The sequence below is a fragment of the Dromiciops gliroides genome, chromosome 1 (genome assembly GCF_019393635.1).
Source record: "Dromiciops gliroides isolate mDroGli1 chromosome 1, mDroGli1.pri, whole genome shotgun sequence".
Taxonomy (NCBI): domain Eukaryota; kingdom Metazoa; phylum Chordata; class Mammalia; order Microbiotheria; family Microbiotheriidae; genus Dromiciops; species Dromiciops gliroides.
In genome coordinates, this window is record NC_057861.1 from 456,698,682 (window position 1) to 456,711,708 (window position 13,027).

General features: G+C 34.3%; 1 protein-coding gene across 14 annotated transcripts in view; it reads right to left on the reverse strand.

Moving 5' to 3' along the window:
* FAM172A (family with sequence similarity 172 member A) overlaps positions 1 to 13,027 on the reverse strand; it is a 484,252-nt gene that overhangs the window by 224,923 nt on the left and 246,302 nt on the right. For all 14 annotated transcript variants that reach the window (XM_043968907.1, XM_043968841.1, XM_043968848.1 and 11 more), the window contains one exon: positions 2,391 to 2,510. In XM_043968907.1, coding sequence (XP_043824842.1) covers positions 2,391 to 2,510 — 120 coding nt within the window. The remainder of the gene's footprint in view (positions 1 to 2,390; positions 2,511 to 13,027) is intronic.

Consider the following 13,027-nt stretch of genomic DNA (forward strand, 5'->3'; position numbering starts at 1 on the left):
ATTTTCCAAAGCTCCAAATACAGTAACTTTTTGCCTGTTGATATTGAGGACATAAAAGAATATTATTTATTTTTTTACCTAAGAGTTTTTTAGTTTAAAACTCTTTCAACTATTATTAGTTTTTTAGGGGGGCACATTCTTTTACAAAACAGAGCATTCTATTCAGTTATTACTAGGATCTGTTACTTCAAGCCCCACGACAAAGTTGGGCTGCTTTAAAATACACATATAAGAAATTGGGATGATCGTCATTAAATTTTTTAAAAGATAAACAAAGCATATTCCATTAAATATACTTCTCAGCCTTCATTTTGCATGACAGATATGTGATGTGCCAGTGGTTATATTATATTCTTCCTCCCATGCATGCACCTCCTGCCGAGACAGCAGACTACAGAAGCTGACCCTTACTGAGACCATCTTGTCTCTTTGACAAAGCTCCTTTTTAACTTCTTACTTACTGGTTACTTCCTGTGATGGAGAAAAACTTTAGCTCAGCTTGTGATAATTTCACAGGCCCTGAGGACCCTGACCCTAATAGCCTCAAGGTCAAAAGTCAAGTCTTGTTCTGAAACATCTGTGTGCTTTATATTAAAGTAGAACAAAAGTAGAGAAATATCCACCAGTGTGACGAGAGAGACAGGAAAAATAGGAATGACACACTCATCATCTGTTACCCTTGCCATGTCAGTTCTGTTATTAAAATTTGTCCCAAATAAACTAAATTTAGAAATAATCTGTAATGGGATTTGGGATTTAAAAAAAAGGATTAAGTTTACCTTGAATACAAACAAAACTATTTAAAATGAGAATTCAAATTTTTTTTGAGATTTGAATGTTTTATTAACTTTACAAGTTCAGGTGGATATGTTTGCTATAATTGCATGGAATTTTGTGTTCTTGGCACTATACTTAAAAACTGACAGCCAGCCTATAAAAAGTAAAGAAAAGGAATATAATATCTGTATCACATGAACCATTTGAAAATACATTAATGTAATAAAACCACTGTATAAACAATACATAGGAGTCAAAAAAGTACAATGTTGCATGTCAGTAAATTTGTTATAGTAAACAGATTTGGGACATTAAAAGGTATTTAGAAATAAACAGCAATTTAAATAATTTTGGGAAATAATGTAAAATTATTGTAGTCATCTTTTCCTTTAATATTTGTATAAACAGGTCAAATATCAATCTCATACTCAGATATCAGCTCTTTCACTCCTAAAGAATGTGAGAAATTACACTAAGGAAGGTAACAGGCAACTAAAATACACTTAATTTCTAAAACAATTAAACATTCACAAAGTCCACATTCATTTAAACTTAGTCCCTGACACATTCTAAACTTTGAAAAAAATTTTTACATTTGTGGGGGGAAAACACATAAATTAACCAATAATTGTTATAAATTGTAACACTTCTTATTTATATCAAAGTTCAGACATAGATATTAATGTTGCATCAGTATAGTTTTTTAGTAGTGACATTACTTTAAATATATTCATAAAAGGGGATTATGCCACATCTAGCTTAAAACTGGCTTTCATAACATTACAACACTGGACACAATTCAGAAATTTTATAAACTGTTTTTACACAGTAGATAATGCCTTTAACACAGTAGATAAAACCAAAAGAATCAGATTATTTTTAATGCAAAAATTATTTTGACCAATTTCCGTAAGCCCATTGTAATTCCTGCAAAGATGATTCAATCCAATTATTTTAACATGTTTTATATTTTTGGATTCTGATTAATTTGAAGAGATGATCAATTAGCTCTGAAATCCGATTAGACTATAAAAATCATTAAACACTAACCAATATCCAAAGAGTCTTGTGCATTTTAAAACATCATATAGGTTGTCTTTGTTGTTGTTGTTTTTAAGATCAGTGATTTTATTGCTGTAGGGAATGTCAGTGTGGAACCTCCCTCCTCTGATGCAGATTGGCAATTTAAGAACCTTCAAGAGTAGCTTGGAGCACTGTGTTAAGTGACTTGCTCAGGGTCACACAGTATATATCAGAGGTAGTACTTGAATCCAAATCTTACTGGCTGTAGGGACATTCCTCAGACTGCTGCGCTACACTGCCTATCATGTATGTTCTATACTACTAAAGGGTGTACACATAAAATATACTGTAAAACACATAGAAACATTGCAATGTAGAAAATAAGCAGTTAATTCATTTAAAAGAAAGTTATTAAAATGTGTTTTCTAAGTCTGTTGCCCAAGGAAATATTTTCTGAAGTGTGAGGGTATATTAATTACCTGAAATGTTTTACATAGTTCTATCCTTTGTAAAACATTTTAAAGAAACGGATGATACACTAAAAATAAAAATGTATAGAAATCATGAATAAAATTTGAGTATGTGCTTACCAGCTCAACAAAGGCAAGTCCTCCATAGCTGTGAGCAACAAAAAATGTGTTCTCAGCGGCAGAATGAGTTATGAAGTGATCCCATACATAGATTAAATGTTCTTCAGGAGAGCCATTGTCCTAAAGAGGGAATGTGGATATGATTACAGATGATGTCCAATTATTAACACAGTATTCTAAAAGTAAGTGTATATTAATCTAAGTATTTGTTTATACATATTATTCAAAGAAAGTATAAATATACTTATTGTAGAATAATAAAAGTCTAAGTAAAGGAAAAATAACAGGTGTTTAGAGCAAATGTTATTGATTTATCATCACATGGCATAAAATATAATAGTTATAACCCATTCAAAACTATAATGATAAAATAAATGTTAAAATTCAAATAAAAGGCTTATTTAACTTTACATAGGAAGATGTTTTAAAAATTTTAAGTTCTTTCAACTATTATTAGTTACTTAGGTCTCTCTCTCTCTCTTACAAAACAGAGCAATCTATTCATTTATTACAAGGTTCCATTTTTCCAGTCCTATGTAAAAGATGGAGAAAATAACAAAGTTACATTGGTGAAGAAATCTGTAGAAGTCTTTTAAGGTATATAGAATTTTAAAGGATGAGTCAAGAGAAAATGGTATACTTGACATATAGTATTTAAAAGAAATATAGCAATTGTTAATTTTTGCACAGATTTTCTATGATAAATCAGTTTAACAATACAAGTTTAACAATATTTCTACTTTGTCATCTAAAAACATTTTTAACTGTTGAATATCACATGGTTAATACACATTCCATCTTGATTATTTAAAAAATATCATTCATATTAAAAAATAATTTTCTAAATGGAACTTCCTTAAAAAAACCAGATGCCTACACATGCCAATTTAGGGATTTATAATTTCCACCCCAGTTCAATACCATGCTATACATTTATTTTACTATGGGAGTTTTCTATAGTGTAATTTTCTTTTTGTTATTTCTATTTTGATATATTCCATCTACATTTACATGGTATGATTATTGCCCGAAATTAGGTAATATAGCAAAGAGCTTGTTAATAATTAACTTTTTCAAAACTGCCAAAAACTGAAATGAAACATGATGATATTCCATTCTAAATATTATCTGGGTAACTTTAAAACTAACGAACCAAAAAAAAAAAAATGAACTGCTGATTTCCTGGATGTATTTTATTTAGCATCAGCCACCTCTGGAATGTGGATGTGACATACCTTAAAAAAAAAAAACCTCTGAATATTCGGTAGAGTACATATGCAGTGTTCTATCTATAAACAGGGTGATTAGCCTTTTCAAATACAAAAAGGGTTATTAAAAATGAAATATGAGGCATATTTAAATAATGCTTGAAGGTTTATGTAATGCTTCGGCATAATACCCCTGTGAGACATTATATTATTATTATTATCATTTTACTGAAGAGGAGTAAAAAAAATAAAACAGATCCTGTCCTCAAGAAGCTTACGCTTTGGGGCAGCTAGATGGCACAGTGGTTAAAGCGCTGGCCCTGGATTCAAGAATACCTGAGTTCAAATCCAGCCTCAGACACTTAACACTTACTAGCTGTGTGACCCTGGGCAAGTCACTTAACCCCCATTGCCCCGCAAAAAAAAAAAAAAAAAAAAAGCTTACGCTTTATTTGGAAACACAATAATATGTGGATCTATTTGCTTACATGCGTGTTCAACATACAACATGAGTACAAAATAAATACAAGGTGATGGCAAGGGGAGGGAATTAACAGATGGGGGCAAGAAAGACCTCCTGTAGAAGGCACAACGCAAATCTTAAGTTTTCTAGTGGTATAAAAGCCCAATACATGAACTAATAAAAACACACTGAAAGGTATTTAAGAATTTGATTTTGGAAAGTTAAAAAGCAGTAGAGAAAAATGGTCAAGCTGATTAGAACGCCTTGCTGCATAAGAGACTGTTTATCTGAAATGAGAGCTAGCAGTCCTTTAAATGGCTCTAAATAATCTGAAATCTTTTTGATGAATTTGAGCAGAACCTCAAATCTGAGGATCCTGCAGCCATAAGGAACCTTAAGGATCATCTAGCCAAGGCCACTCATTTTACAGATGACCAAACTAAGGCTTGGAAAATTAAATTCCTTGCTCAAGGTTATAAAGGTATTAAGTAGCAAAACTGGGATTGAAATCCAGGTCTTCTCCTTCCAAATCCAGACCTCTTTTCATGGTACCATCTCACATGGAAATGATTATTATGGGGTCATGCTTTGATAGCACAGTTGGTAATTAATTATAGGACCTAATTAATGGGAACCAATAGTAGGATCTATTATGTTAAAGTATAGATCAATATTACTTTATAAGTTAGATATATTCCTGAAAAACTGTCTGTGTATAGAGAATTTTATAGAGACATCACCATATTTTTGATATAAAAACCAGACCATTTCAAAATGACAGTCTGGTGAAATCTAGCTAAGGGACAAAGAGTTTTTCTTACATACCTTAATTATCCCTGAAAATACTCTAGTATTAAAACAGTACAATAATTTGTGTTCATAATGATGATCTGGCATTGTCAAATTACGTTCAGTATACTGTATGTTAAGAAGGCAGGGAAATGTGTAATGTAATTTAGTGATTCTCATCTAAAATGCCTAATGTTTTTCTTATAAGTTTTGATACCTGAGATACCACCTCAGCTATCTGAAAAATCTGAATAGCCAGAAAGCTCCATTGGCCCAGAAGGTTCTATTTTTATTGTTTTATTTATTCTATTTACATTTCAATATGAATCAGTTAAGTTTGTCTTTCTAAGGTCATTATTTTTCTATTTTGCCACCTCCAACAATGAAATATTTTAAACAAGTATTTACAGAGCTGTGCAATTATTCATCACTGTGGAGGACAATTTTAAATTTCACACCTCTAAAATCTAGTTTACATTTTAAAATTTCACATCTCTTGTTCTGAGAACAAAAATACACAAATCACTTATCTAGGTATATATATATATATATATATGTGTGTGTGTGTGTGTGTGTGTGTGTGTGTGTGTGTGTATGTATAAAAGTAGTAATATATATACATATTTAAATCAACACTACAACTGCACTGGAAAGACAATGCCTCCATGGCCCTGGTGACTCTGTTCCCTGGGCACCATTCTCTAAGAGTGCTATATTCCCCTTTTAGAATGTGAGGTACTAGAGGCTAGCATGAATACCACTTTTGTATTTGTATTCCTAGCACAGAGTCTGGTAGACAGTAGGTGCTTCATATATGCTGGCTGATTGCCTGATATCTCCTTATAGTGTGCAGGTGTTCTTAAAGGTTATAGCAGAGTATAAGCCATGGTATTAATAATCTTTTAAGACTTGAACTATAGGCTTAGTGATGGACATTCTAGAATGTATGTTGTCCTAGCACTGGCCTAATTAAGTTCAGAAAGATTCATCACCAGGTTGGCCAGAGAATGATGATTTTTTTTTTGGTTTGTTTTAGCAGTACCAAGACTTGAAAAACAATTATCGAATAAGTCTTAGAGGGAATGGAATTTGCATCAGTGGATGAGATGCCCACACTGACAACAAGAAAATCAATATTATTAAATTATTACCAGAAAAAATTCTGAAAAAAATAGATTCCAATATAGGAAAATCCACATCTTGCTTTACAACAAATATATAGAATCTACCATCTAAGGACTGCATGTGGATTTCATTTCCAAGTAACTGATTTTATTTTGATTTATTTTGTATCTAAAGCTAAATTACTTCAGAATAATAGAGCGCAATTGGTATACAAAAATATAAATAATATTAAATAGTACAAGCTATTGGGACATCCTGATAGCAAAATGCATGAAGGATTTAAAAGAGTGGATGAAGGATTTAAAAGAGTGGAATTCTGATGCCTTCAGAGGACAGGTTGAATTTACTAATGTATGATTTTCATCATTAATGGTTAAATACCGAGCAGAAGTGATGCAGTAACCAAAGCCTTATCAACTCTACCAGATTCTAACACAGAGGCATTGCAAGGTCTGCATTTATGATGGACTACCTGAGCTGATAACACACGGAATTATCTAAACAACATTTGCATATTTGTGTAATTATTTTCTAAGGTTAATTAGCTCCTGTAAAGCAGTCCGCCCTTTGAGACTGCTTTCAGTGACAGGTTCACATATTTTTTTGAACCAATGCCAAATTTGACAGATTTTTCTTCTGCTAACTTGTTGCTGGAAAGTTATAAAATGACTAGTGCCACAATACTTTATATGCCTCTTTAAATTTCTAATTGATCTTGGAAAAAATTAAACTGAAAATAAAATCAATTTAAATTTTTCTTTCTGTGCCCATTTTTAAAGCTGGAATTCCAAGATTACTTTCCCCCACATAATTATCTATGTTTAAAAGAAGAGTGGTAGGCCTAATAATTAGCAAAGTTTATTTATGTGTAAAGAAATCTGAGGCTGACACTTCCATGGCTCCAGACCAGAGGGCATCTGTTTAATTGTGTCACTAATTTTCTGTTACATCCTGTAAGAAGTTCATTACCGTTCCATTCTTTTCTTCATTTTTAATTGTATTTTTTTAGACTCAAAGTAGAGAACCACGGAATGATTACTGAAATGTAGGGAAGAAATACCTTTCTAGACTATCAGAATAATAAAAAGTTTAAAAAGTATAATCATTTCATTATTAGGTATAATGGCATGAAAAATTATTGCTTCCTGATTCTTATGAGATGATCTTACCAAACTACAATGAGATGGGAGGAATAGGCAGTTGTGAGTAAAACTGAAATTGTCATGGGATCATAGATTTAGAAATGAAAGGAATCTTAAAGGTCAAAAGGTCATACTTCCTCATTCTACAAAGGAGGAAAGCTGAGGCCGGAAAAGGTTAAGTGACTTGCCCAGAGTCACAGGGTTACTAAATATCTGAGGTGGGATTTAAACCAGGTCTTCCTGCTTCCATGCTGTCTCTTATTTTTTAACTAAGTTTTGAAACTAGCCGATTTATTCTGGGGCATTTTATGAATTAATCTAATACCATATCATCTAGTAGGAAGAATTGACACGTGCTTAGACCAAAAAACATAATAGCAAAAAATAAAACAGAGATGAGGAAAAGAGTACAGGGTAGACAGGAATGTGCCACTTGCTTATTTCCTATAATATATGACAAATAGGGGCAGCTAGATGGCGCAGTGGATAGAGCACTAGCCCTGGATTCAGGAGTACCTGAGTTCAAATCTGACCTCAGACACTTGACACTTACTAGCTGTGTGACCCTGGGCAAGTCACTTAACCCCAACTGCCCAGCAATATATATATATATATATATATGTGTATGTATATATGTATATATGTATATATATGTGTATATATGTGTATATATATATGTATATATGTGTGTGTATGTATATATATATGTGTGTGTGTATATATATATATATATATATATATATATATATCAAATGATTTTCTAGGCAATCTCATCTTAATGGTTCTGCCAGTTAATTCAGTCAAGGAGTGGAGGTGGGAGAAGCCCTGGGGGTCTTGGTGGCTAGGGGTCCCTGGAGTCTTAATCTACCCCTACATTAAATGGGCCAATGAAGTACTACTTTGTGTAGGGATTTGTATAGATGGATAATCTGAGTCCTCGACAGGCCAGAAAACAGAAAAATGTTTTGTAGGCACAGACTGAACACTAAACGTCTGCCTGCTGACTCTCAAATATAGTTGATGTGCCAGAGGTAAAGCAGTTACCCCTGTTTCTACACAACAGGCAAACAAGAAGCCCAACAAGGTAACAGCTTCACGAATTAACAGTGAAGAACATTAATCCTTAATGTATTCGTTCAGCAACCCCCTCACCCCAACCAACCAGCTTCCACACTCTAGAAGGGTATGTAGACTGACTCACCAGAGCTTCAATTCTGGGAACCAGTCAGAGATTTCCCTCTTACCTCAGTCTCTTCTGATGGATGCTACTCCTGAACTTGCCCCAGCATCCCATTGCAACAATCAGGGAATTTTAAGTTGCCCCATCAAGCAGATGAAGGAGAGGAATAGAAGGCTGGAGACTACACTTATCTCCTGCTTGGGCAAGTCCCTAGGTTAAGGAACTCAAATGTTGGCAGAATACTCCACCCGAAATACTCTCTGCCCTCCACAAACCCTGCAAAATGGTGGACACTGACTCGGTACAGCCAGAGAACTAAAAAGCAGAAGGAACTAGCACAGGGGGTCAGTGTGTAGTTATGTATAAAAGGAAGGGGACTAAAATCCACACGGTGTCAGCTCTGTTCCCCTAAAGCTATGTGAAGCAAGAACTAAGATTGGTGAAAAGTAAATTTCTCAAGGTGGGAGAAGGCTGTGACAGCTTTGAAGTCTATCAAGACATCAAAAAAAATGGACTAACATTAAAAGAAAACATGATCTCTATAGGCAAGCAAAACACATTGATCCTGAAGACAAGATGTACAGAGGCTTCTCAGAAGAGCACAAAATGTTAAAAAAACAAACAAACAAAAAAAAAAAACCCCTGAACATTCAAGAAGTAATAGGAGAAGATTGCCTAAGGACTTCTGAAAAGAGAAAACAAAGCACTAATCAAAAAAATCCACAATTTGCTTCCAGAAAAACCAAACCAAAGAAAAACCCTTTGCATTAAGCTGCAAGATACAGTTCCAAAGACAAATAACAAATTCTGCAAATGACTAGTATAAATACCTTCAAATATAAAAGGAAGGAAATTCAAAGAACACAAGACTATTGTACACCCACCAGAAACTACAGAAGGTAATGGTATGACATATTGCAAAAAGGAAAGGAACTCAAGATGCCATTCAAAATGACATACCCAGAAAACCTGAACTTAATTAATAATGAAAGAAGATAGACATTTAATAAGAGAGAAGCATTTGAACCTTCAACAATAACAAAAGATGTAAGAAGACTGTCTCACCTGCAAATAACCAAAACAAGAAAAATACAAAAAAGGTAAATAAATATACCACAGAAAATACATATTAAAATAAATTACTCCATCTCTAGGGACTATTAAAAGAAAAGAAAAGAAAAACTAGAAAGATACCAAATTTTTTTAAAGAAAAAGCAATGAAGAGATTATTAAGAGGTTTCTTTCTAAAAATATTAAAGAAACATACTCTTCACATCCAAAGAAAGAACTGATATTGATGGAACACCGACTGAAGCATGCTATTTTTCACTTCCTTTTTTTCTTTTATTCGAGTTTTGTTGTACAAAATTACTAATATGGTAATATTTTACATAATCATACATGTATAACCCATATCTGATTGCTTTCTGCCTAAGGAAGGGGGGAAGGGATGGAAAGAGGGATAAATATTGGAACTCAAAACTATAAATAAAAATGTGTATTACTTTAAAAAAATAAAATCACCACCACTAGAAAAATAACTCAAATTGCAAATGCTATTGTGGATGAATCAACAGTTTCATCTTTACATAACTATTATATTTAATTTTTTAGCCAACTTGTTAAAAAACTGATTCTGGACAGGTGAAGAATGGCAATCTATTGTAATTAATCAATAAGAACAAGACTCAAAATCACTGTGTACATTCCTAAATTTATCTAGTGTCCAGGGTCCAAAAATCTAAAATCACAACATGAAAGGACTTAAATTTTGACTCTACTTTGCATCTGTTGCCCTACTTGGTTTCAATTCCAAAGAACAAGACACACTCGTGTCAGGTACCCTTTCATGTCCTTTTCTCCTTGTTCCTGCCTCCTATCACGCATTGTAAACTCATTGAGGGTGGGGACTATCTTTCTTTTTATTAATTGTATCTCCAGTGCTTAGCACTGTGTGTAGTCCATTTTAAGTACTTAATCAATGTTTACTAGATATTGGATTAGATAAAAAAAAGAAAAATGAAATTATAATAGGAAAATTTTCTCCCGTAGTACAACAGGATTATCACACTGTATTCAGAAGTAAGGTATGAAAACAGAAAAACCTTCCTTCTGCCAGATTATTTCCATTCTTCACCTACTAACAATAGCAAAATAGCTCAAATATAGGAGAGGAAAAAAATGCCTTCAGTAAGGGGGAGAAATCTAGTTTTGAAAAATCACCTGCTGCACAAAGACTAAAGAGTTCTCATTGGCACACAATCTTAAGAAGGTTTTGAGTCTTTGTGTGGATCCATATAAACATTTTGGTACATTTAACACTCCAGAGAACTAGCCCTTTTCCCAAAACTTAAGGCATGGGTCAGAGTTATGTAAGAAAAATAAAGTGTCCTGCCTATGTTTATTATGCTAAACTTTAATACAATTTTTTAACAAAGGCATTGCTATATTGATATACAGGCAGTGTCAGGTACTAGAGGGAGGGCACAAGAGGAAGAACAGGCAGGAAGCAGGAACAAAGGAAGGGGAAATAGGAGGGGGAGGAAGGGGAGGAGGAGGAAGAGGAAGAGGAAACAGCACCATTCGAGTCACTGCACAGGTGGTAGTGCTAGTAGTAGTGGTGGTAGTAGTAACAATAATACATTTTTTTGTTGTAGCTCAGTTGTTTTTCAGTGATGTCCAACTCATTCTGACCCCATTTGGGGTTTTCTTAGCAAAGATACTAGAGTGATTTGCCATTTCCTTCTCCAGCTCATTTTACAGATGAGGAAACTGAGGTCATATTGGAACTCAGGTCTTCCTGACTCCAGACCTGGCACTCTATCCACTGTGCCACCTAGCTGCCTTGGAAAACAGGCCTAAGTAGCACTAATGGCCAAGAGATGAAAGTCTGAATTCGTAAAATGTATTGTTGCATGGCCTTTTTACACTGGGATTGCTTAATTCAGAGCAGCTTCTCTAAGCTGTGGCTGGTACAACTTAGAAATTAATTGGCAGATTTTCCTTACTAGCAGCAACACAGAAAATGCTTCTCACTTTAAAAAAAAAAATCAGTTCACAAGTTCTTTCAAGATTGAAATATTACAACAGGTAATTACAATTTTTAAAATACTAAATTCAACTTGGGTTTCCTCCCCCCCACCCAAGTTTGCTTGATTTTTAAAAAAGCTAAATGAAGCCAAGTAGGGGGAGAGATGGAGCTTTACAATATAAAGCAGTATTGAGTCTTTACATTTGGGAAAAAAAAAATGCTTCTCTTCTTAAGTTAGTTTGAAACTGCAAAGCTGTGACCCTTTTACCTCCCATTACCTCCATCTCCACACCACCACCGATATACAGGAGGCAGCATGGTACAGTGGGAAAAGCTCTGACTCGTGTGGAGGACCAGAGTTCAAATTCCACTTCTAATACTTATTAACTCCTCCTCACACACCCCACAAGTCCCCAGGCCTTCTCCAATAAACTCAATGTGGTACTCTGCGATGTAGGGCAATTTTATTAAATCATCTGAAGTGTTTATTTCGAACCTCTTCTCTCTCTGAAAGCCCACCATAACACTTGGAACATCTTCTTCCTCAACAAATGACTCTGTCTCCTTTTTTTACTATAATGATGAAGGTCCTGCATCTTGTACTCCTTCATCTCCCATTTGAGACCCTTCTCTCCTCTCCTTTGCCTCAGAAGATGAAGTGGCCTTCCTCATTTCCAAGACTAAGGCCTCTGCTTTTGTTCTTAATCCCATGCTATTTCATTTTTTTCTAGGCCTTCATTCTTCTTGTAACAACTCCTATCACAACTTTGGCCCCCAGGCTTCTTCCCTTCTGTCTAAAAACAACATCCTTCTGAATCCTTCCCTATCCCTTCAAATGTAATCAGTTGCCAAGTCCAGTTAAGTTTACTTTCACAATATTTCCTGTAACCCTCCCCCACACCCCATACACACTTCCACCAATTTGGCTATGGCTCCCATTGCCTATAGCCTGGATTAGAAAAATAATCTCCAATTGGTCTGTTTCCCTTCAGTTTCTTCACTATCCAAAGCATTCTTTACATGGTTGCCAAAATAATTTTGAAAATGTACAGGTCCGAACATTCCCCTCTTTCACTCAAAAAACAACAACAACAAATACCCCAATGAATTTTATGGAAAAATACGATTTTGCCTAGAATTTAAGGCCTTTCCATAACATGGATCCAAGTGACTTTTCCAGTCTTAATTTCTCACTAATTTCTTTCATGCAAGTAACCTTCCAGTCAAATCAATTTACTAGCTCTTCCCTGAGTGTCTCCTGTAGCTGCCCACCTCAGTGCATTTATGCTGGTTTTTAACCATGGCTAGACCACCACATTCCTTATCTCTACCTGCGAAAAATCCTTCTCTTCACGGGAGGCCCAGATCAAGTATTACTTCTTCCATGATGTCTTTCCTGATAACCTCAAATGTGAAATATTCTCTTTCTTCTGAACTGCTCTGTTTGGATTTCTTCTTTGCTCCTATCATAGCCTACATTATACTCATGATTTTGTGGGTACCTGTAATATCCCCAAATTGGAACAATAATTTATTTGAGGGTAGAAACTATTGTGTCTTCATCTTTATTTTCCCAAGGCACAGAAGCCTGAAATTTAATAGACATAATAAATATGGATTAAATTGAATTGAATTATCTGACTTCTTCTTAATTTAAAAGGGACAGAAAGTTATTCTTGAGCCAACAAATTAGAGGCCA